At 40.7% G+C, this 21,719-nt stretch overlaps 2 protein-coding genes across 2 annotated transcripts in view; both read left to right on the top strand.

Moving 5' to 3' along the window:
• On the top strand, positions 1-9,096 carry ints7 (integrator complex subunit 7). Its single transcript, XM_034528011.1, has 20 exons — positions 1-225; positions 374-503; positions 1,087-1,233; positions 1,310-1,447; positions 1,536-1,582; positions 2,051-2,250; positions 2,808-2,930; positions 3,016-3,133; positions 3,302-3,436; positions 3,882-3,979; positions 4,165-4,404; positions 4,707-4,844; positions 5,011-5,217; positions 5,481-5,675; positions 6,242-6,345; positions 6,437-6,505; positions 7,338-7,470; positions 7,839-7,937; positions 8,281-8,466; positions 8,693-9,096. The coding sequence occupies exons 1-20, from the start codon at positions 132-134 to the stop codon at positions 8,972-8,974; spliced, it is 2,883 nt and encodes a 960-aa protein (XP_034383902.1). The 5' UTR covers positions 1-131; the 3' UTR covers positions 8,975-9,096.
• Positions 9,097-10,548: 1,452 nt separating this feature from the next.
• Positions 10,549-21,719, top strand: part of lpgat1 (lysophosphatidylglycerol acyltransferase 1) — a 37,403-nt gene continuing 26,232 nt past the window's right edge. The window contains exons 1-2 of the mRNA XM_034527545.1: positions 10,549-11,146; positions 11,800-12,052. Coding sequence (XP_034383436.1) covers positions 11,815-12,052 — 238 coding nt within the window. The 5' untranslated portion in view covers positions 10,549-11,146; positions 11,800-11,814. The remainder of the gene's footprint in view (positions 11,147-11,799; positions 12,053-21,719) is intronic.

The raw sequence follows: 21,719 nt of genomic DNA, 5'->3' as shown, positions 1-21,719 counted from the left end.
AGACCGGAAATGGTGTTGCCTTGACACCCGGTCTGAGAGTGCCTACTTCGCCGCCTCTACCTGAAACGTTGACGGCTTGTCGTTGCTGTCAAGACTGCGTGTTTTCTGGTGAAAAACACAACTAACCCATAATGTCGATGTCAACTGCTCGTTCTTTCCTGTCAGAAGCTTGTTATGGAGAACAAGAACTTGACGCCAATTCTGCTCTCATGGAGCTGGACAAAGGTGCGTCGCTAGCTAGCTAACGCGTTAGCTTGGGTCGTAGTCTGGTCCTGTGTGCTGTGTGTTCTCCATGTGTTGGTTTTTCTCAATGTTATCGTCTATATGAGACCTGCCTGCTTTGTTGTGACCAGTGAAACTGCTTCATTGGCAGGGTTGCGGTCGGTTAAGCTGGGAGAGCAGTGCGAGGCGGTGGTGCTCTTCCCCAAACTCTTCCAGAAGTACCCGTTTCCCATCCTCATCAACTCTGCATTTCTGAAGCTAGCAGACATCTTCAGACTCGGGTACGGATGCTGATGTTGACTAATGTCAGTTAAAAGTAATGCAGTCTATGGCTAGTTAAAAACGGCAATACATCTAAATAATACACACACCTTTCAATAATATACTAAACAATTGAACCGCACCATGAAAAAGATAATTTGTTGAATCAATGCCTCTCTAACACCGTTTTAATAAAAAACATAAACAGTGTAAACTTCATAAAGGTGGCATTTAATGCATGCCTGGTGCAACAGACAACATTACATTTACCTGTAGTAATAATAAGTGTATGTTATAAACTGACAATCGAGAGCATATCAGGTAAAACTACTTCTTTTTTTGCTAGTTACAACAGCTTGCATTGATACATTTCATATACTTGTTTGGGGCTTTTGGTTGTTCTTAGAAAGCAATTTGGAGAAATGTGGTGCTCTGGTGACGTCTGATAACACATTTTTTCAAACTTTGAATAAACATTAAATGAAAGATTATTTAATTTACAGTAAGACATAATTGGTATTGTGTGCATGGCGAGTGATTAGTTGAACTGGTTTCATTGTGACATATCTCTTTGTTTATAAAAGCTTGTCTCTCTCGTTTCAGGAACAATTTCCTGCGCCTCTGTGTGCTGAAAGTAACTCAACAAAGTGAGAAACATCTCGAAAAGATCCTTAATGTTGACGAATTTGTCAAAAGGGTGTTTTCAGTCATCCATAGCAACGACCCTGTGGCCAGAGCCATCACTCTGAGGTAATGACGCATAATGTACCCCCAACTGGTAATGTTGTACTACTCTACAGACCTGATACCTCTTGTTTCTGTTCAGGATGCTTGGTAGTTTGGCCTCTATTATCCCAGACAGGAAGAATGCCCACCACAGTATTCGCCAAAGTCTGGACTCCCATGACAATGTAGAAGTAGAGGCTGCCATATTTGCTGCTGCAAGCTTCTCTGCACAGTCAAAGTAAGGGAAATTGTTGCATCACCTGAGCTGTAGTGCACATGTATGGATTGATGTTTTCTATAAGATACATTTGTTGTGTTTTTTTCAGAGACTTTGCAGTGGGGATTTGCAACAAAGTCAGTGAGATGATTCAAGGTAAAAGATCTGTATTCAATACTTAAAAGGTCACAGATCACTTTTACTAAAACACGAGCTGTCTTGAGTACCTTTTCTCAAACTTTAAATATGGGTAGATATTCCAAACAACTATCCAAAATGTAATTAAAAAAAATATTCAAGCGCTAAACAAGTTATTAAATGCAATTGCATCCACAGACGTCATAGTTTACAACTTTAATTAAACAAGTGAGCATTAACATGTGGTCAGTGTTTTCTACACTAAAATAAATACACAGTATTATACTCAAAATCTAGAAATATTGTACATTTGAATACCAACTGAAGAAGTATCTGAATGTTTGGACATTTGGAGCGGGCAGTAAGGGATATTCTGTGAATTCATATTTCATGTAGTCCACAAATCCCTCAGTAGATAGCTGTAGGTTGGCTGGTTTTGTCTCCTCCTGTAGAGACCACCCTCTTGAACTTATTTCTCGGCCTCAGGGTTAGACACTCCGGTGGAACTGAAGCTGAAGTTGATCCCCATGCTGCAGCACATGCATCACGATGCCGGCTTGGCCTCCAGCAGCAGAGAACTTCTACAGCACCTGGTAAACTCTTACCCCTCCACCCCCATGGTCATCGTCACCCTGCACACCTTCACCCAGCTGGCGGCCTCCTCCCTCATTGATATCCCAAAGCAGGTAATACCTCAACAGAGCTGTACCTCTTTGTTATAGGTTAGTTTCTTTATTGTGACGTTCACACATACACATGTATATCTTTGACGTTTGGCTGTTAATGAGATGGATCTCAGGACATTTTATTATGGTGGCCAAATAAATATAATATCATCTTCTGCAGTACACAATTGAGCCACATGAGGGAACCTGAATGCTTGTATTGGTCTGATTATTATCGCCTACTTTATATTACATTTAATATGAAAGGCTAGCGTACTTTCTGTTTGTATTAACTTCGCCTATTTGATATGCATTTATTTAATCTCATTTATAAGGTATTTAACGTGTGAATATGTTTTCAATATCACTGCATAAAAGAATGTTTTGATAAATCTCTTTAAAATAGCTGGTTTATGTATTAATTATATAAAATATGGTCATGAAGTTTAATTTTTGCACAAATATGCTCTTACAGTTTATAGAAAAGGCCTGTTGTGAATATGGTTGCGATGGTTTTTTAAAAGTGGGTCCCCAGAAACACTGGTGTCAGTGATCTATTTGATTCTTTTTCTGTACAGTTGCAGCTCCTCCTTCAATACCTGAAAGATGACCCAAGAAAAGCTGTGAAGAGACTCGCAATTAATGACCTGAAGCTTTTGGCTAAAAAGGCTCCTCACCTTTGGATCAGAGAAAACACTCAGGTAGAGTTTCAGATTCTGACACTGCAGTGTTGATTCGATGGTGGTTTAAACTCTGGAGGTAATCTATTGCGTTTCATCTCTGCAGACCCTGTGTGAATGTGCCTTGACCAGCCCTTACAACAGTTTGAAGCTGGGGATGTTGTCTGTCCTCGCCACCCTCTCTGGAACAATTGCAATCAAGCAGTACTTTAATAATTTGACAGGTTGTGTTCACTTTTAATTATAAAACATGATCTTGTCATACTGCATTTCATATGTATAAATAATATGTAAGAAATGTATTTTGACAATGCTTCAATTTATGTTATTTCTGTTGTGAAGAAGGGATGGACTCTCGACTGATGGGTATTTCTCTCAAACATTCTTCTCAGGTGGTTCTTCAATTTCCCCTCGGCTCACTGACCTGGTTAAACTGGCACAGGAATGCTGTTACCATAGCAACCTGGCAGTGGCTGCTCATGGGGTCATAGTGCTTTCAAACATTGCTATTTCCTGTCCGGAAAAAGGTTAGTTACATTAAGTAATGCCCTGGGTTAAGTATTCTTCTAATGGCAAACACACACACACATACGGTCGTGGAAAACCTGGAAAAGTCACGGAATTTTAAAATGGTTATTTCCAGGCCTGGAAAAGTCATTGAAAAAAAATAAAATCCGAAAAGCCATGGAATTTTTTAATATTCACCCTGAGTTTGAAATAATGAATATGCTTTCAAAAGAAAGATGCTCAAAATATAAGCAGGCATACGCGCTACATTTTCTGACTTTTTCATGTATACACCGAGATTTCAGAAAATGTTTGATCATGGAAATTTGGTTTAAATTCATGGTAAAGTCATGGAAATCCATTGGTCAAAATGTGTATGAACTCTACACACACATACACACAACCAACCCACTAATTTTCTTCTGTGTGCCAAGGCATAAGTGTTACTGTATTTCTCATCTTCAGATATAGTACAGTTGGAGCAGGACACAGTTTTGGGAGTGGAGTCCCTTCTGATGCTTTGCAGTCAGGACAGCAGTCCCAGTGCCCAGGCCACACTCAAAGTAAGACGACTTTATAGCATAGCATATAGTACTGAAGACTGCGTTGGTCATTAAAGCTAAATGTTATTTTTAACAGTGATGGCAATAATACCAGCACACCTTACCTAAACTCACTGTTGAACCATCATCCAATTACATTATGAGTTAGTAATACCCATTCCTCTACGTTCCTTTTCCAACCCTAGACAGCCCTCACCTCGTTGGTCAAACTGCTGAAGAGTCGACCACATCTCAGTCAATCAGCGGTGGAATTCCTGCTCGGTCAGCTCCATTTATCCTGCGACTCCTCTCGCGTTCTCATGTGCCACGCTCTGGCAGCCATCGCCACCCACCTGCCGGTGTTGGGCGAGGGTATGCTGGGAGATCTGGTGGACCTCTACAGAGGTGCCAGTCACTCATCCACTGACAAGCAGCAAGAGCTTCTGGTGAGAGATTGTGCATGAGTCAGACATCAGCTACTGCTCCAACAGTAAATGAACGATTTAAGAGACTCATAACTGCTCTTAAATGTAGCCTTTATGCACAGGAGACTCACAACAGCATTTACATGACAATTAAGTTGTACTTGTGTTATATCCGTATTCTACAGCATTCTTTAGCATTACTTCGAACCCGCAACTATGTTAGATTTGCTGACATGGCATTCGGCTCTAAAATGTTCTTGTTTTTATACTTGTATGTCTCTTTCTGGATTCAACACTCATCCTTCCCACGGTGACTGCTGCAGGTTTCCTTGGCAACAGTGATCTTTGTTGCCAGCCAGTCCTCTCTGTCAGCTGAAGTGAAGACTGTCATAAAACAGCAGCTGGAGAATGTTGCTAATGGCTGGACGGTGTACCGCATTGCACGACAAGCCTCACGCATGGTAATCTCCTCTGCTTGTACTTAACCAGACCTATACTATCAAATGGCTTAATTAAGTCTTAAGCATCTATTTGTGCGACTTAAAAGGCATCACAAGTGCTGAAGAAGCCACAGTGCTGCCAAATCCTGCACCTGAAACATAATGGAATATTATCATGAATCTGCAGGGATGCCATGAGTTCTCCAGTGAGCTGTACCAAAGTCTTCGGACCCGTGTGGCATCGGAGCACTTCTACTTCTGGCTGAACAGCTTGAAGGAGTTTTCCCAGGCAGAGCAGTGCCTCAGTCCCGTGGAGGACGGAAACTACAGTGGAGCTATGAGCGCCATAGCCGAGGCCCTGCGCTCCTACCAAAAGGGCATCGCTTCCCTCACAGTCAGTTCACTTTCAGGCATCTGCTTGTCAAAAATTCATTCATACAATCCATCGTTCTACTTCTTAAATGGTAGATGCTAAAAGCAGGTTATACTCAGTCTGGAGAGTATTATATTGAAGCTCATTTCACAGCATCTGAAATTGTTAATGAATTAAATCACTCAATAGCTGATTGTATCTTGTTAGGTCAACTCAACAAGACCCTGTGACACTATTCAACTGTTGTGTTTATGTGATCTGATCTGAATAATCCCTCCCTCCAGGCTGCCAGCACTCCTCTGAGCCCGCTTACATTCCAGTGCGAGTTCATCAAGCTGCGGATCGACACCCTGCAAGCTCTGTCACAGCTCATTTGTACCTGCAACAGCTTGAAGACCAGCCCCCCTCCTGCCATTGCCACCACCATCGCCCTTACCTCAGGCAACGACCTGCAGCGGTGCGGCCGCATCGCCATGCAGGTAAAACACTGTATGGAAAAACAAACGTACGATGGCAGGGTGACGAAAGGAAACATGCATGACTTTATGTTGCTGTGGTGATGGAATAGAACATATTGAATACAAATATTTTGTGTCTACTATTTTATGTTATTCTAGTCATACATGAAGCTGTATGATGCAGCTTTCTCTAAATGTTCTCTTGCAAACGTAAACAACTTTGGGAGCAAGCTACACCATATCCATTTCCAAATTCTGTTACAGAGGATGTCAAAGTTTAAATATTTTAACTGCGAACGGCAATGCCGTCTACCATTATTGTTGCTGGTATTCATTGCCAGTGTTTCCTAATTTGACCATCCTCTCTTCTACTGAAATAATATCTGGTTTGCCTGATTCCATGTGAGACAGCACACCACATATTCACCAAATTGCTAGATGGGATACATTTCTCAACATTTAGGGGAAGTTTTGGCACGTATCATTAACCAGGACCTAAACTTAATTAGACGGAGATGAGATGATTAATAGCCCCAGTGTCAAAATGTTAATCATCAAGCCTCTGCATTGTTTCTTCTTTTTTCCAGATGAAGGTATGCATGGATGAGTTCAGAAGTCTTGCAGCTCGCTACGCTGATCTCCACCAGTCGTCGTTTGACGCCGATTATGCCACCCTTCGCAATGTGGAGCTGTATCCTCAAACATGCCTGTCACATCACGCTTAAGTCTTTTGTGACGACCCTGGTGACTGCTGTAGTTGTCTTTAACTGTCTGCTGCTCAGACAACAACAGAGCTGTTTGCTTGTCTCCCATGCCATTGAAGCGCTGATACTGGACCCACAGGCAGCAAGGTGAGAGCTGTTGTTGTCCGCAAAGCTGGAACAGTGTGAATTATTTTGTTAAATTTTAAAATTAAATTTGATCTTGATTTCATAGTGTATGGTTCCTAAACGTTGAAGAAAAGTGCTTTAGAGTAAAATGACTTCTGTTCATTAACTTGGTTCAGAGGGTGTTCATTGGCTGAGAAAAGGCAGATTATCTGTGGCAGACTGCTAGGAAAGTGTGAGGAAAATTGTCAACTTAGTTTTAAAGGTATAATATGCAATGTATTTCTAAAAAAAGAAGAATAGACTCATTCCAAAACAATCCCTACTCATGACCCACATGAAGTGTGTGGTGGTGTCTGTCCCTGCAGACACTCTGCCTGTATTCTCTCTTTTCTTCTTCTATTGCTGTGTTCGGGACGTTTCTGGTCGTCAGAAAAGAGCCTCTGGGTTCCTTGTGGGGGTGCAACCCTCATTGTCTGATACCGAGGGACCAGTCCACCTTTAGTGTCTGTATGATACAAAGCAGGGGTATTTGATGACAATGGATGAGACAGAAACAATGTTTTATTTCTCCGATTCACTGCTTTGTTCTCGCTTACGTAGCATATTATACCTTTTTTAATGTTTCCTATTGCGAGAAATGCCAACCTCTTTTAACCAACTACAGCATGATGTTTGGATGTAGTTTTTTCTGAAAGTTGCACATTTGCAGTAGATGACAATGTAATTGACCAAATGCACTTAATATGATAAAGATGCCATTTCTATTGAAAGTGCTGTGCAATAACACACATCCCTGAAGGCTTTCTCCTGGCACACATTTGTAACAGATCGTCTGTCTCTTTCTGTGATCTAGTTTTCAGGAGTATGGCAACCTGGGCTCGGTCCAGACCGAGAGTGAATATGAGCGACGGATGATGTCGGTATTTAGTCGTGTGTTGGAGGAAGTGGAGGGCCTCACCCAAAAACACCCTCCTGTTTCACACCTGGTAATTACTACAAAATACCTAGTGTACTTATGATAACAATTAAGCTGCAAGGTCTCCAGATTCACAAAGTGCAAATGCTCTGCTTTTATAAAGTATTGTGTACATGTAGTGTATTTGTTGAGTAGAGGTTATTTTGCTGCTACACTTTCTTTTTTAATTTTAATTTTTTTTTTATTGGAGTTTGTTTTAGAAACGTATACCTGTTTATGCATCTGAATGTGGATATCGTCCATTCTGGCCTGTTAATGTTTTTAAGACTTTTACCTTGTTAAATATAACATAATGGTATGCACTTTAAAGTATGCAGCAACATACTTTTCCTAATGTCAGTCATTGCTGTTGTTGTTGTTGTTGTTGTTGTTGTGCAGCATACAGGTTGTCTCTGTGGTGCCGTCATAGCTTTGCTCAAGGTCCCGCTGTCGTTCCAGAGGTATTTCTTCCAAAAGCTCCAGTCAACAAGCATTAAGGTACAGACACACATTTTGTATTCACTTTAATTAGAAAACAAACAATGAACATCCTGATTTAAAACAATAGATGCCAAAGGGGTTGTACAACTTTACAAATGATAGAGCTCGCTGTACTACTTTCTATTACTAATATATGATTTGTCTCTTCATTACTCTTTGTGTAGTTTTATTAGATTTACATATCCTCGGGCAACATAAGTGTACCGTCATTTTCATCAATTAAAAAGGAAGAATGGCCACACCCTCAAACAATCAACAGTGTTGCTAACTCCCTCAGACCTTCCCTTTCAGTCTTTCTTTAGCTCTTTTAAAGCTGACTCTTTCTTTTTTTTATGTCCAGCTTGCCCTCTCTCCTTCCCCTCGAACGCCGAGTGAACCGATCCCAGTGCAGAGCAGCCAGCAGCTGACTTTAAAGGTGGAGGGGGTGGTGCAGCATGGTTCAACGCCAGGACTCTTCAGGAAGATCCAGTCCGTCTGTCTCAATGTCACTTCAGTCCTCCAGAGCAAGACAGGACCTGACTACAAGGTATCTAGTGTTAGCCGTCCTCTTTGGTTATAGTTCAGATAGTTAGGGAAATGCAAATCATAAAAGCTTTAAATATATAGCTCTTTGTTCCATGTATCGAAGCTCAAATGTGGTGTTCTTAACCTGAATAAACAGTGCAAACACAGCTTAATATTGTATTTGTTCACAGATCACGCTGTTCTGATGTCTGCTCCAATATGTGTCTGTTTTTTTTCCCTTTTTAAAGGTTCCACTCGACACTAAAACTAATGAGATCGAGCAGCAGGTAGAACCCCACAACGACTACTTCAGCATCCAGTTCTTGCTGAATTTCTCCATCCTGGGCACTCACACTGTCACCGTGGAGGCCTCTGTGGTGGATGAGAGTGGCATCGAGTGGAAGACTGGGCCCAAGACGACGGTGTCGGTCAAATCCCTGGAGGATCCTTACTCCCAGCAGCTCCGCCACCAGCAGCAGCAGGGGGCAACTCAGCCGGCTACACAGAGGGGGGCATATGCTCGCTTCTAACTAATGTCTGCCCAGTGCTTCAGCGTTAGAAACTTTTTTTAGCAAATGTTCTTGAACTGTTTTGTAGAACCTGAATATGTACATACCTTTTCAGTGATTTAAAAGACCAGATTTAATTTTAAGACTACATATTGTGTGTAATCCTTCCGAGATAATATTGATCAGGTGAAAAAGGATGCTCGATAATGCAGTTTCACAGTACACCCAAAGTCCACACATTATTGGCCTGAAATCTGATGAGGAAAATGATCAGCATAAAGGTCGGCCACCGGAGAAAGTAAAATTGATTTTCATTCCCTCTCCATATTCTTAATCCAATAATATTTTTGTAATTATGCCTTAATTTCTAGCAGTCTTTGGATCTATTCTACATGAAGTGTAATACCATAAAGAGCCAACAGGGGGCGGATAATGGTCATTCTATGGACATCGAAAAAGCACTAAAATCTCTCGATTTCAGAAATGTCGGCATAACAACTTTAATGTCAGCATTTCGACTTTTTGATTACACATTTGCACGTGTGTATTCCTACAGTGTAACATTGATTATCACCCTATATAATTTTAACTAAGCTTTTCATATGTCCGCCAACATTACTCTTAAGCTTCAAACTAGCTTAAATTCCAACATATACAAATATAATACAAAATTGATACAAACTCCAATAACTCCCGCTTTTCTCCGGTTAAAATTAAACTGAATTCATGGATTTTAACGGCGAACTCACCCATCCACACTGGTGACCTAACATGACAATAACTCGCTGTCGAAAATGAGTACAGAAGATTTAAGATGAAGTCATAGGATATGGTCACTGAATTAGAAAAGCCTTCTTGTTCATAGATACTGAAACGATCAGCACTTGACATCGGAGTCTGCGCACTTAACGGCTCCAAGCTGGCGTAGGGTGAACGCACGAGCGTCAAGTGAGAGAATACAAATAAAAGTTACGCACCTTGTTTACAAAATAAAACGTTTTACTGACCATACAATGCACATTTTCACCAAGGAAATACCTTTCAAAATCTTACTACATATTAAATGTTAGTCTCAGCAAATTCTGATAATTAATTTATTCAGATGACCATTTAGCAACGTTAAGAAACAATAATTGCTTTTCTTATTTGCAGACTCAGTATTTCAGTTGGTACATCTCTTTTTCGTTTTCCAAAATGTCCACTTATTTAAGATATATATATATATATATATATATATATATATATATATATATATATATATATATATATATATGTATATATATATATATATATATATATATATATATATATATATGTATTAGTTTCCCCTCTTTGTGTCAAGATGCGTTGATGTAATTCTCCAACGCTGGTCACTCTTCACACTGGATATTGGTAATGGCATTGCGTTTGATGGAATGCAGTATGTAAGTATCTAAATTAAGAGATGAAGGTCTTGCAATAGCATATACATATGGGTCATTTTATATGTTGTTATTATTAGTTTTAAATAAACATGTTTTTGATAAATTCATCTCTTTACACCTTCCTACACATTACGCTTTATTGTGAAGGTAACGGGACTCGTTTCCGTCCGTGCTTCTTTGATCTTTTGTGTACGTTGGCGCTGCGTGAATCGAGGTCTGGATGAAGATAACGGGTCCCCGCCAGCCGAGAAACTAAACATCGCTGTCCTCCGTTCTTCATGTTCATATGTCGTTTACAGTTAGTGTTTGCGTCCGTGTAACCGGCAGCGTTGACTTCAGGCCCGGACCAACCCGCCTCTCGTCCATAATCTCAAATGGGAGCTCAGTAGCTAGCTAACTTGACGACGACGACGATGAAGATGATGATGGTGCATCGGTGGAATTATCCCGGTATCTCTGACTGAGATGGAGCCAACGACGCTCAAGAGGAGCTGCTTGCTAGCTAGCTAGCGAGCTGACGGTGCCCGCCGGGGTACTGTGAGCCCGAGCAGCCCTGGATCACGAGAGCTAAATGGGCGCTGCTGCGGTTCATTGTAACGTTATCGGACTACGCTTCCATCCCCGTCCCCGGATTTGAGAGAGGCCGACCATGTCGGCTGGCAAATGATGCTAACGTAACCGTTTAGGGTTAGCTGCACGTGACACCGTTTATCTCGTTTCAACAATTAGACACATCCCGTCCCCTGGGTGCTTCAGTTACATTAATTAGGTGAGTATGAGCCGCCAGATTCGTACTAAATTACAAGCTCTGACTATAGTCTGGATGAGGCAAACTGCTCTTTGCGCCAGACATCCTAGATACCGTTTGATGTTGTCACGTAAAATACCCGAATACTTCAGTTTATTCGCCATATCTGTTATTCTTGTGAGTGTTTTGTCGTCATGCTAGAGGGTTGTTGTCACACACCCGACACATTTCCTAACATCTGCTCCCGTTATGCTAACGTTAACTCAGTCGACTGCTAGCTCGCGAGTCATGAAGTGATCAACCCCGTCACGTGCGACTGGTCCTTTTAAGGTCGGGTCTGTGCGTTCATTACTTCAAGGACCGGACCGCTAGCTAGCAGGCAGTGACTAAAAAACAATGGCCACATTTCATAATAAACCCTCTTGACCGAATAACCCGAAGACTGCGTCCACCATCACCCTCGACCGGTTCGCTGCAGACCCAGTCCTCTGGGTTCCCGTGTGTGCGCGTGTGTGTGTGCGCGGTACTCCGTTGGGTTATAACTTATTTGCGGATTCGCGTCCTGCTCCGACCATATTAGTTTGTTTACAGTCAGAACGGATGATGAGGACACGCACGCCTCGTCGTGTCTTTTGTCAAAGGAGATGCTAACTGTCGCTGTGTCTCTGTTGCAGACGGTGTGCATCAGGATGGCACAGCTCCTGGACGGAGCCGGCACACTGGGCTGGGTCCTGCTCAAGTCTGTGATGCGTTTTGCGTTCATGATTTTCAACAACTGTGTCGCCATCCCATCCTACTGCTTGTACATGGTGCTTCTCCAGCCGCTCAGAATATGGGACAGCTCCACTTTCTGGCACGTTGAAGGAATCATGTTCAAATGGTTGCTGTCCATGGTGTCTTCATGGGGCTGGATCGCAGGTTATACAGGTGAGAGTGTTAATGATTTATACACATAGCCATTGTTCCACATGCTGCCTTATATGCAAATCATTGTTGTTCAACCAGTTGCTCTACAGTTTGATTTGTGTATTTACTTTTGAGTCAACGTGTGTTTCACTGGAAGAGAAACCTGGCAATATCTGAAAAGCGCAGACATTGTAATAAAGGAAGGAAAATAAACGGAATGCTTCTGTTTGTTTTGAAACATAAGTTTCACAGCTGCTTGTTGCTCCACTTTCAATGGAGCATTTCCATACCATCAACATTACTTAATTCTTAAACGATGTTGTCATGAAAACGGCCTCATTTTGAAATGTATAGATTTGTCTAATCCTATTTCTATACTTAGATATGATCACAGTTGTGTGATTGGTGCATCACTTGCTATTAAGCATTCAATGACAAGGAGCTGTTGCTAGTTTTAGCTCCTTAAATGTCAGGATTTGATTTTCTTTGTCATAAATGATTTTTGATTTGGACTTTTGAATCTGTCTACTTGTGCTCTCAAATTGGGCATTTTTCAATATTGTTCATATTGCATTGAATAACTAAGAATCTTATGGGCAGTTTGATCTGTAGCTAAATAAGCATTGTGGCTCTAAGTACTTGTTTTTACTTTGTACTGTGAAGGTTTTGGTAATAATTGTTAAGAAACGCACAACAAAAACACACAACTGACGCGTATTATTTTTAAAAAATGACAGGATATCATGTTGGTTTGTTTGTTGTTTCCGCTGACTGACTATCTTGAAGTGATTCAGGCAGTCAGTGGTGTTTGGTTGCTCTGAGCAGCAAGCAAAATGCTTACAAATTGCTAAGTGGTGAACATGGGGAGCAACAAGGTATACTGATTAATAATGCAAAGAGTGCAGCCTATGGAGCACCTGGTCTTGCATTGAGTAATTAGTGTTACATATCTTGATTGACAGTGTTTGTAAGTGATACCATCCGACCATATATCATGCAAATGGTGGCTTAAGTTACATTTGGACTATTGGATACAACATGCCTGTAATTTTCAATCTGGCACTTCTTAAATCAATTTGATGTACTTGTATATAGAGCTGTGTGTATTAGGCTTTGGCCCATCCCACATGCGCTAATATAAATTTAGTCTCAACAGTTTTATCAGAATCTATGCTTTTTTACACTTTGTTACACTGTATTTTATGATGCGCTCAGCTACGATGCAGTGGAGCAACATGATGACACGCCATGCACAGCCATTTTAATTAAAGTGTCCTCCATTTTATTTGTATTCGTTTGCACAGGCATGCCAAGTGTTACATCTTTGGTATTGTATAGTTTGGCACATGTGGATCAGCTCAGAAGGATGACTTGTAGTACACTGCTGTCAGATTTTTGTCAAATTACAAACAATTTAATGAGATCTGAGTAGTAAATCCATATGGGATAATAAATAATGGCAATATCAACATGGTACCAGATATGTTGTATTATTGTAGGGATCAGAGCATGTGACCCACATCCAAGGACACTTTGACAATGATGGTTCGATCAACTATGTTACCTTTCCCTCAGTCTTGTGTAACTACCAGCTCCCTGTAATGTGACTGACCTTTGAATCTGAACAACACACATCATTTAGATGCTCCGGGTTTCGTTCAAGGTTCCAGTTTTATTGTCGCATTTACGGTGCACATTTGTCTGCGTTCTTTCCCAGACCGAGCTGCAGTTTATATACGTGTCGGTATCTGTACCACTGGCTTCCAATGCAAACAATTTCATTACAACAAATCCCTGCTTGTTTGTTGAATAAAAAAAAGACAAATATTACATTTTGGTTGCGTAGTTGCATGTAGAGCATTGATTTTTTTCTAATGCTGTTTTGTTCAGCCTGCACTTGCACTCAAGAAATAGTAAATGTGTGTCAGGGAAACGGGGATACTCACTGATAGCCTGACACACTGCAGTCTGGAATCTGAGTTAACATCAAAGATATTATATGGATATTGCATCACAACCACAAGGGGAAGCAGAACAATGGTACTTAGATACTATACAGTCATGTTGTCAATTCCAAAAACTTTATCAGTGGCACATGCATGATTTAAAAAATAAATCTCAAGCATCTCATAAAGTGTGTTTTCCCCTGCTTGGTAGCTTTGCTCGACTCGACTCACTTCTGGAACCAAGCGGTAACAGCAGCCCACTTTAAGTGAGCCTTGCTAAAACCTTCACTTTAAAAGGTAGGGTAGGTTGACCGGGGAACTTGGCTTGGGTCTTGAAGTGGAAGCATGTATTCACACTACGGTCACAGCTATGAGGTTCCTGCTAACTACGTACTCATCACCCACACGTGCGCTCTCTTGACGCCGGACTTTCAATACACCGTCCTCAACTCAATAGGGTGTGGTAGGCAGACACACATCTGACAACCTTAAAGCTAGTCAAGTGTTAGGGTGAAAACTTTCTTTGAAAAGTGGCTGCATGTGTCCACCACAAGGCATGCAGTCTCATGGCTGCTAACTATCCCTGAATGATGGAATTAATCAGTTCTGTGCATTGGTTATCGTAACAGCAGGTTGGCTTGTTGGGTACTTCCACCACGGTTAATGCTTAATGATCGGTTTACACGGCTCAGATTTCGGTCAGAAAAGAAAAAGAGTTTCAAAAGTTCTGCAAAATTGTATATGTACTTAGTTATATTCCACCGCTTAGTTTGACTCAAGTCAAGGGTGAAAGTAAGAGTATCTAGGTGGTGTGTGTGGTGAACACACTCTTGTTCTCAAGTTTGGATCATTAAATGTTAAATGTGTCTTGATTAACTTGAAACTCAAGAGCTGTGCTCTGCATGTAGGACTGAGAATACAGTGGTGTGTACAAGAATATATGTTTTACGCGCCGCAGAGACGAGATCAGACTTGTTCTTTAGGTGTTAATTTTTGTTGGTATATGTAAGAAAGGCTGTATTCTTTGATTCAAGGAAAGTATGCATATTAATGTTGCTCCAGACATATTTTCCCCGTTGTTTCTGTCAAAGTTTAGTCAAGGCAACTGCTGGAGTTCAACTCGACCCATTGAAATCTTTCATAGATAACAAACAACTGATCTTCATTCCTTTTGGAAGACACTCATTTATTTTAAGAACAGGCTAAAGCTAATATTGCTATCATTCGCTTGACAGCTTTGCTAAGCTAAACATCATAAACCCTTTCCCAGTGTGTTTTTGAAAAAATAAATGTTTGTCCAACAGTTACACAAATCGGGTAAGAACATTTTGTCGGAAATTGCATTGTTTGGTGGTATTACTGTTATGTCGTCACTGGGCCTCTTTACCTAACCCTCTTTTCCCTGTTGTTGACAAATGCATGCACATGGCCTGATCAGTGTCACACACACACACACAAACGGGTACACTAAAGCCAGCAGGATTACGGCTTCATTGCATGTTCCATGAGTGAGTGGTCTGTTGGGTCTGGGAAGAGATCGGAGATGGTGATTGTATGATTGCAGACAGTGTCCCAGTTTTTTGTTATTTTTCCAAGTCTTTGGCCCTGTTCAGACTGGGCATTGCAAGAGGAGCATTCAAAGTACAGATGTGAATGCAGACTCATTGAGGATGTATTGAGATCCAACCCCTCAGATCACATTTGGAAGGTAGTCTGGCCACAGCCGCAGTGTGTATGCAAATGTAGCCTGGGCCACACTGAAGGACCGCCTAGACTCTAGAGAGATGATCCACAACCGCTTGTGTAGCCGAGGGTTACGTTGGCCTATACCTTTATGAATGCAATAAAATAACGGCAACAGATTTATTATTCAACAGCCATGCATAACTGCTTTGCTCCTTCCGTTCTGACCTTTTCAAAATAAAAGCCTTAGACATACGCTGCATTAGGTGGCAACTCAAAAAAATAGCTTAATATATAGTTAAATAGCTTAATAGCTTGCAGGTAATGTGTCTGTTTTTGTTTTCCGGTGCTCTGCCCAGAGGTAACACCTGCCTGCCCATCTCCCCGAATTTCAAGAGATATTGAGTACGCTAAATATCTGGACCTGTAAGGGAGTCTGTCAGTGAGCTACAGCCCATGAGAGCGCAAGACGTGGGTGGTGTGTGAACCTGCCTGACGCGTAAATACCACAACAACTTAGCCTCATGATCACAAGATAGAATGTTATGTTAAAAGTACAACTTTGAAAGACGGGTTGTGTGAATTTGGCTTTAGAGCTGTTCACTTGTGATTCAATCACCCAAGACACCTGTTAGTGCTAGGTCTGATATTTTGAATGTGATGTTAACACAGCTCTCTGTGTACATGAACATTATCCAGACTTCTGATCCTTTTTATGGATGAATTTGTGAATAAATGTGAATATTTCCACAAGGGTTGCAACTAACTTTGATTACTTTCATCAATTAATCTGAACATTATTTCTTTGAATAATTGTTGAGGTATCATTCCTCATAGCCAGAGTTGATTTCCAATAAAACATAATATTTGGTTTACTTTCATATATTAAAACAATAAATCCTCACATTTGAGGGGACAGAGATATATTTTTTTATCACCATTCCTTTAAAAAAAAAAAATTAAAAAAAAATAAAGGATTGCTCAACCAGGAGACCATTTCTGTGTGACAATGTTTTGGTACAAGAATAATCTGATTTTGGATCTGCTAAGCAGTAGTGAGGGCTGGAGTAAATTCAATGTGTATCACCTCACAGCTATAAAAGAAACTGCTCTCGGTTTGTTCCAGCCTCCATGCACCCACACGCGTCTTATCAGCTACTTGGCTGATTAGACTTCTTCTCTGGACTGTGTGGGTGTGGACAGGTCATACTTGATTGACAACTCCCTTACTGTCCTGAATTATCTTATTTGCACCTGTTTGACAGACAATTTACAGCTTTATGTTTTATAGACCTTAGCGCCATCGCATGTCAGATCTTTGTCAAATCTTTTCTCCTGTTTGATGTGAAAATTTTTGGTATTTTGATTATTTTTCTGTATGCTGTCAGGGTCTTCGTGATCGCCGCAAATAACATCACTTTTGTTCCAAAGCCCTGAAACCTGTTTGCATAAGTGGAAGCTGATGTTTCATTCCCCAGTGTACAGAAAGGCTGTACCATATTGATGTGGGTGAACACTATGTGGTAAATCCATATTTTATTTGTTGATGCATTATGATCTAAATAATACAAGACACATTTAAAAGCAGCGCATGGAGTCAATTTATCTTTTAATGAGCGCCATCTACTCCATTAAACCAACAATTTAGGGTTCAAATCCTGAAAAGAACCAATGTTCTCTGCTCTGAAACACTGTCCGCTGAATTTGCCATAACCACGGTGACAAACCACAACACGGTTTCATAACCATTAGAATTGTAAAAGCGACGGTATCTACGGGGTCCTGATTCCAGTGATAACAAATCTTCCGAGTTGGGTTGTTGTATTGTTGTGTGCCTGAAATGGATTGACGTGACACTTTTCTAGAGGAGTTCATGGTCCCCAGAGGATGAATCCTACTGACTTTGGTGATTCCTCTAGAGCCACCATGAGATTACTAGTAATAGTCCTCTGGCTGATCAATTATGAAATAGTATCTTATTGCGATTAATTTGTTGTTTTAATTGAGATATTAGAGGTAATCATACATTTTACGTCATTTTTCCATCTATAATTTCCCCTTGAAAAATGTAATACTGACACAAAATGTGTTAAACAAAACAAAGATGTTTTATTTTGTAGGCCAGGACATTGCCACAGCAAGACGATATTACAATTCAAATCATACAAATTCTGCCCTTAAGAAATAATGCGCATCCTGTTACTTGAACCTTAAGTAGGCCATGTTGCGATTTCAATCAATGTTGATAAAAGCAACTGGTCGGTGCTCTTTGATTGTAATAGTTTTTTGTCAAAGCAAGAGCTTCAAATGTTCACTCTGTGAATAGTCTCTCTTTACCAAGTTGACCCAGTAACCAGAAAGCTTAAACCATCAATGAAAATGTCCCTTTTCTACTCTGGTTTGCCACACATGTCTTTTAATTTTAGGAACTCCACATTTCTGAAGGAGGTGGTGAGTTTGACCTGCCCTGTTCCCCTCTTCCTCCTGAGATTGAGAAGGAAGGGTAGCGATGGTGGGCAAAGTCAACAGTAAACCGTTTAGCTGACCACCGATATCGGATGAGATGGTGTGCCTGCAGCTTACATCCTGCTGCGCTAACTGTGCCAACTCTCAAAGACAATTTCCCTAATGTATTCCATCTGACAGATGACTTATCTCTCTGATATCCCATCTCTCCTGCAACAATGGGGACTTCAGTGCATATGAATTCATGCTCCTTATGAAATTACATTGCCTTCAGGGGATGTCACAGACATGTCACTTTTCCAGAGGTATGCTCTTGATTCCTGTCCTCAGCCGAGCTTATTCTCCGGTGGACAGGAAGTGAAACAAAGACCTAGATTCAACATGCCAACAACATGTGTGTCTCCCCCATCCATTCTATTTTTCTTTCATTTTTTTATCACTTCCTTTAACCTCAAGGAGATCTCCTTATGAGGTTGTTGGAAAGATTCATCAGATCTGGGCGACTGTGGGTCAGTGGTTTGCAGGTCCGTCTTTCATTCAGGGGGTTGGTGGTTCAATCCCTGCCCTAGTCGATGTGTCCTTGAGCAAGACACTTAACCCTGAGTTGTTCCCTGTAGCTGTGTCTACAGTGTATGAATGTAACATGATTGTAAGTCGCTTTGGATAAAAGAGTCAGCTAAATGACATGTAATGTAATGTAATCTGTGTTGCCAGGCTACGGCACAGAAGTCAAAGTGCATTAGAGAAGCTAGAATGAAGAATGATTAACGCGTTGTCGCTTGTATCCTGTATGCCACGCTCAACCTCAAGTGTAGATGCTGCCATGGAGTGGGTTCTGTAATGTCTGTTAATGAACTGTTGAACGACTGAAGTTGTGCATTAGCAATACATAACTACATCTCAGTCTGAACATGCCGAACTAGATGGTAGCCGGTACAGTGGGTTGAATTTTCTTGAAGGTGGAATGAGACCAGCTTGCAACCTTTTGTCATCAGAAACAATCCTGTCAGGAAAACTAGATGGCCTTTTACTGTGAGTCATGTAGAAATGGTGAAGCTGACTGATTGCTTGGTATGCTTTTTCTCCTGGGGTTATGACAGCATACTGTATCTTATATCTCATTCATTGAGAGTCTACACTTGCTCATAATTGCACAGTTTTTAACATAAAAGGCACGATGAACAGTTAGCTCGAGAATTGATACTGGAATTGTAAGCCTCGGTTAACTTGGTAATTAAGACGGTTATCATTTCCTGTTGATTTTCTCTGAGTGGAATGATCAATGAAAGGATTCCTTGAAGATGCACTTCAGACGTTACATCTCTTAGCAACAGCCTTAGTTATCTGGTGTTGGCTTAGCTAGTATGGAAAAGAGTCAAATGGCTCAGTCGGTCATTCAAGATGCGACGTATGAAGAAAAACTCACAGTACTCACAGATTAATATTGTTAATGCAAAAAGTGCCATGCAGCATAGTATGTTAAGGCCACAGAGCAGGTTCTTCACAATAGTTATTATATGCAAGCAAGCTGTCGAATGGTCTTAGAGCTTCCCAGTAGTGGTGTGGTCTGCACTGGCGGATCCTTTGCCACTTTATTTTCTAGCAATCCATTTTCAACATCGACCCATCACGTTCAGCCTTCATAAACGTGACCATTCAGGACTACTACTCGCATACTTTTCACTATTGATACCAACTGGACACAGACTCCTGCTCCTAAAGAAAGAGGAAAAAAAACACAGCGGTCTTGTGTGTACTCATAGTTTGTGTAATGCCTTCCTTCATTTCCCTGAATGGCTTTTGACGACCCCAGAGACAGAGCCATAGTAAGAGCAAGAAAGTGAGTTTTTACAGTAAAGAAGAGGTGGGAGCTCACCCTCTATGAGCCTTTGTTTGTCTGTTTGTGTGACTTGCTCTTTGATTCAGACAATAAAATCTAATATGTGTCACCACAGGATAGTCACTCATTAAAATAAGAAAATTACAACACACAATAACAAAATATTTCCAGGATCAAGCTTTTTTTCTCTTTTTTTTAATCTTTGGCTCAAGATAATGTTGTGGTCCTTTTTTAAAAATGTTTTTACATTTTGTTATGCAATACTGTAATGCTTGATTTAAATGTTCAACTTCAAATACAATTCTAATATTCTTTTTGCTGACGGCAACCGTAACAAAAACTCCCCCATAAAGAGGAAGCGCTATCTCCCTCTGCAACCAAAGGCTTTGTTTAAACTCGTATCTCATATTCATGGCGGACTGTGTTGCATTAGTACAACCCCTGTAAAGAAAGAAGTCAAGTATTAAATGCATTATAAGGAAACAAAGGTTGAATATCCTGTAAACAATTTGATTTGGCCGCAAAACGTATAGTTAAGACCACCTGTTTCTAAAGTATTTAAAAGCAAATTAGCCTTCTTCGTATAATACACATGTAAATAGTGCTTTTATCAGGTAACTGTTTAACAGTCACGTGATCGCCGGCTTTACTACAGCGAGTATAAACTAAGCTTCAGGCCTGAGTGATGCAACGTTTGCATTACACAGAGCTGGAGTCGGTCGGACCCGCCCAGAACTGTGGGGAATCCCACTAAACAATCGCAGTCTCGGCTGAAGCTTTTCACCTCCGGGGTTCTCTGTTAATATACAGCTGTTGAAGTGCGTTTCTAAATTGCAAAGGAAGCTCACGTGGTCTCTAGGAGGGCTATTGTTTTCACCCCTCCTCTCTAAGCCGTGTTTCTTCCCTTTGTTGCAGCTCCTCTGTGTATTGCATCAACAATAAGACGCAGATGAATGGTTGGTGAAGTCGCCTGAATGCTCTGACGCATTACCATGTAAATCATGCAAGAGAGCGCAGGGGGCTGTTGGAGATCCTCTCCTGTAGGTGCTGATAGCGATGCGGGTCAGAAAGCGTTGGACAAGTAGAAGCACTGCATTGCTGACAATTATAACCAGACAGATTCAATGATTTAACACATAGTAGACTCCTGTTGAAGACCACGCCATTAGTAATTTTCATTAAACATTAATGATGCGCCTCTCCCTTTTTCAAATTATTTGTGCTCACGAGCTGATGCAAAGCTGATGCAAAGAACAGGTTCAGAAATAATATTCATTTTCACTTCTCAATGATACATTAAAGTTTATTTAATTTCAAGTGCTGACACCACCAAAGGGAAAAGATGGGCTATGATTACTTTTTGCTGACGACTGGATGTTGTGTACCTCGGTACCTGTAACAGTGGTTTTCATCTACTTTTTTGTATTTTCAACTGTGCTTTATACATTTAAAATAAAACAGCTTATTGCTTTATATATTGCCTTCAACTGGGATGAGTTCAGAACTGGTGTGCTTTTGGAAGAATGTACATAAAGAGCAGTGGACGTAGCTACCGTTTTGTCCGTCACTGTTTTTGAAGTCACTCAGGACGTGTGAAAAGTTAGTTTTTACTGTTACTCCTTTTAAAAAAATAAATACATTTTTAAAAAAAAAGGTATATGTGGTTGCATATCTGAAGTTGTACTGTATCTGTTAAATCGGTTTTCTTAAATCATCCCACTAAAAACACAAAGGAATCGTTTTTTTATTGTTT

The sequence above is a fragment of the Cyclopterus lumpus genome, chromosome 24 (genome assembly GCF_009769545.1).
Source record: "Cyclopterus lumpus isolate fCycLum1 chromosome 24, fCycLum1.pri, whole genome shotgun sequence".
NCBI lineage: Eukaryota > Metazoa > Chordata > Actinopteri > Perciformes > Cyclopteridae > Cyclopterus > Cyclopterus lumpus.
Note: the sequence above shows the minus strand (reverse complement) of the source record. Positions and strands in the feature narration are given on the sequence as shown.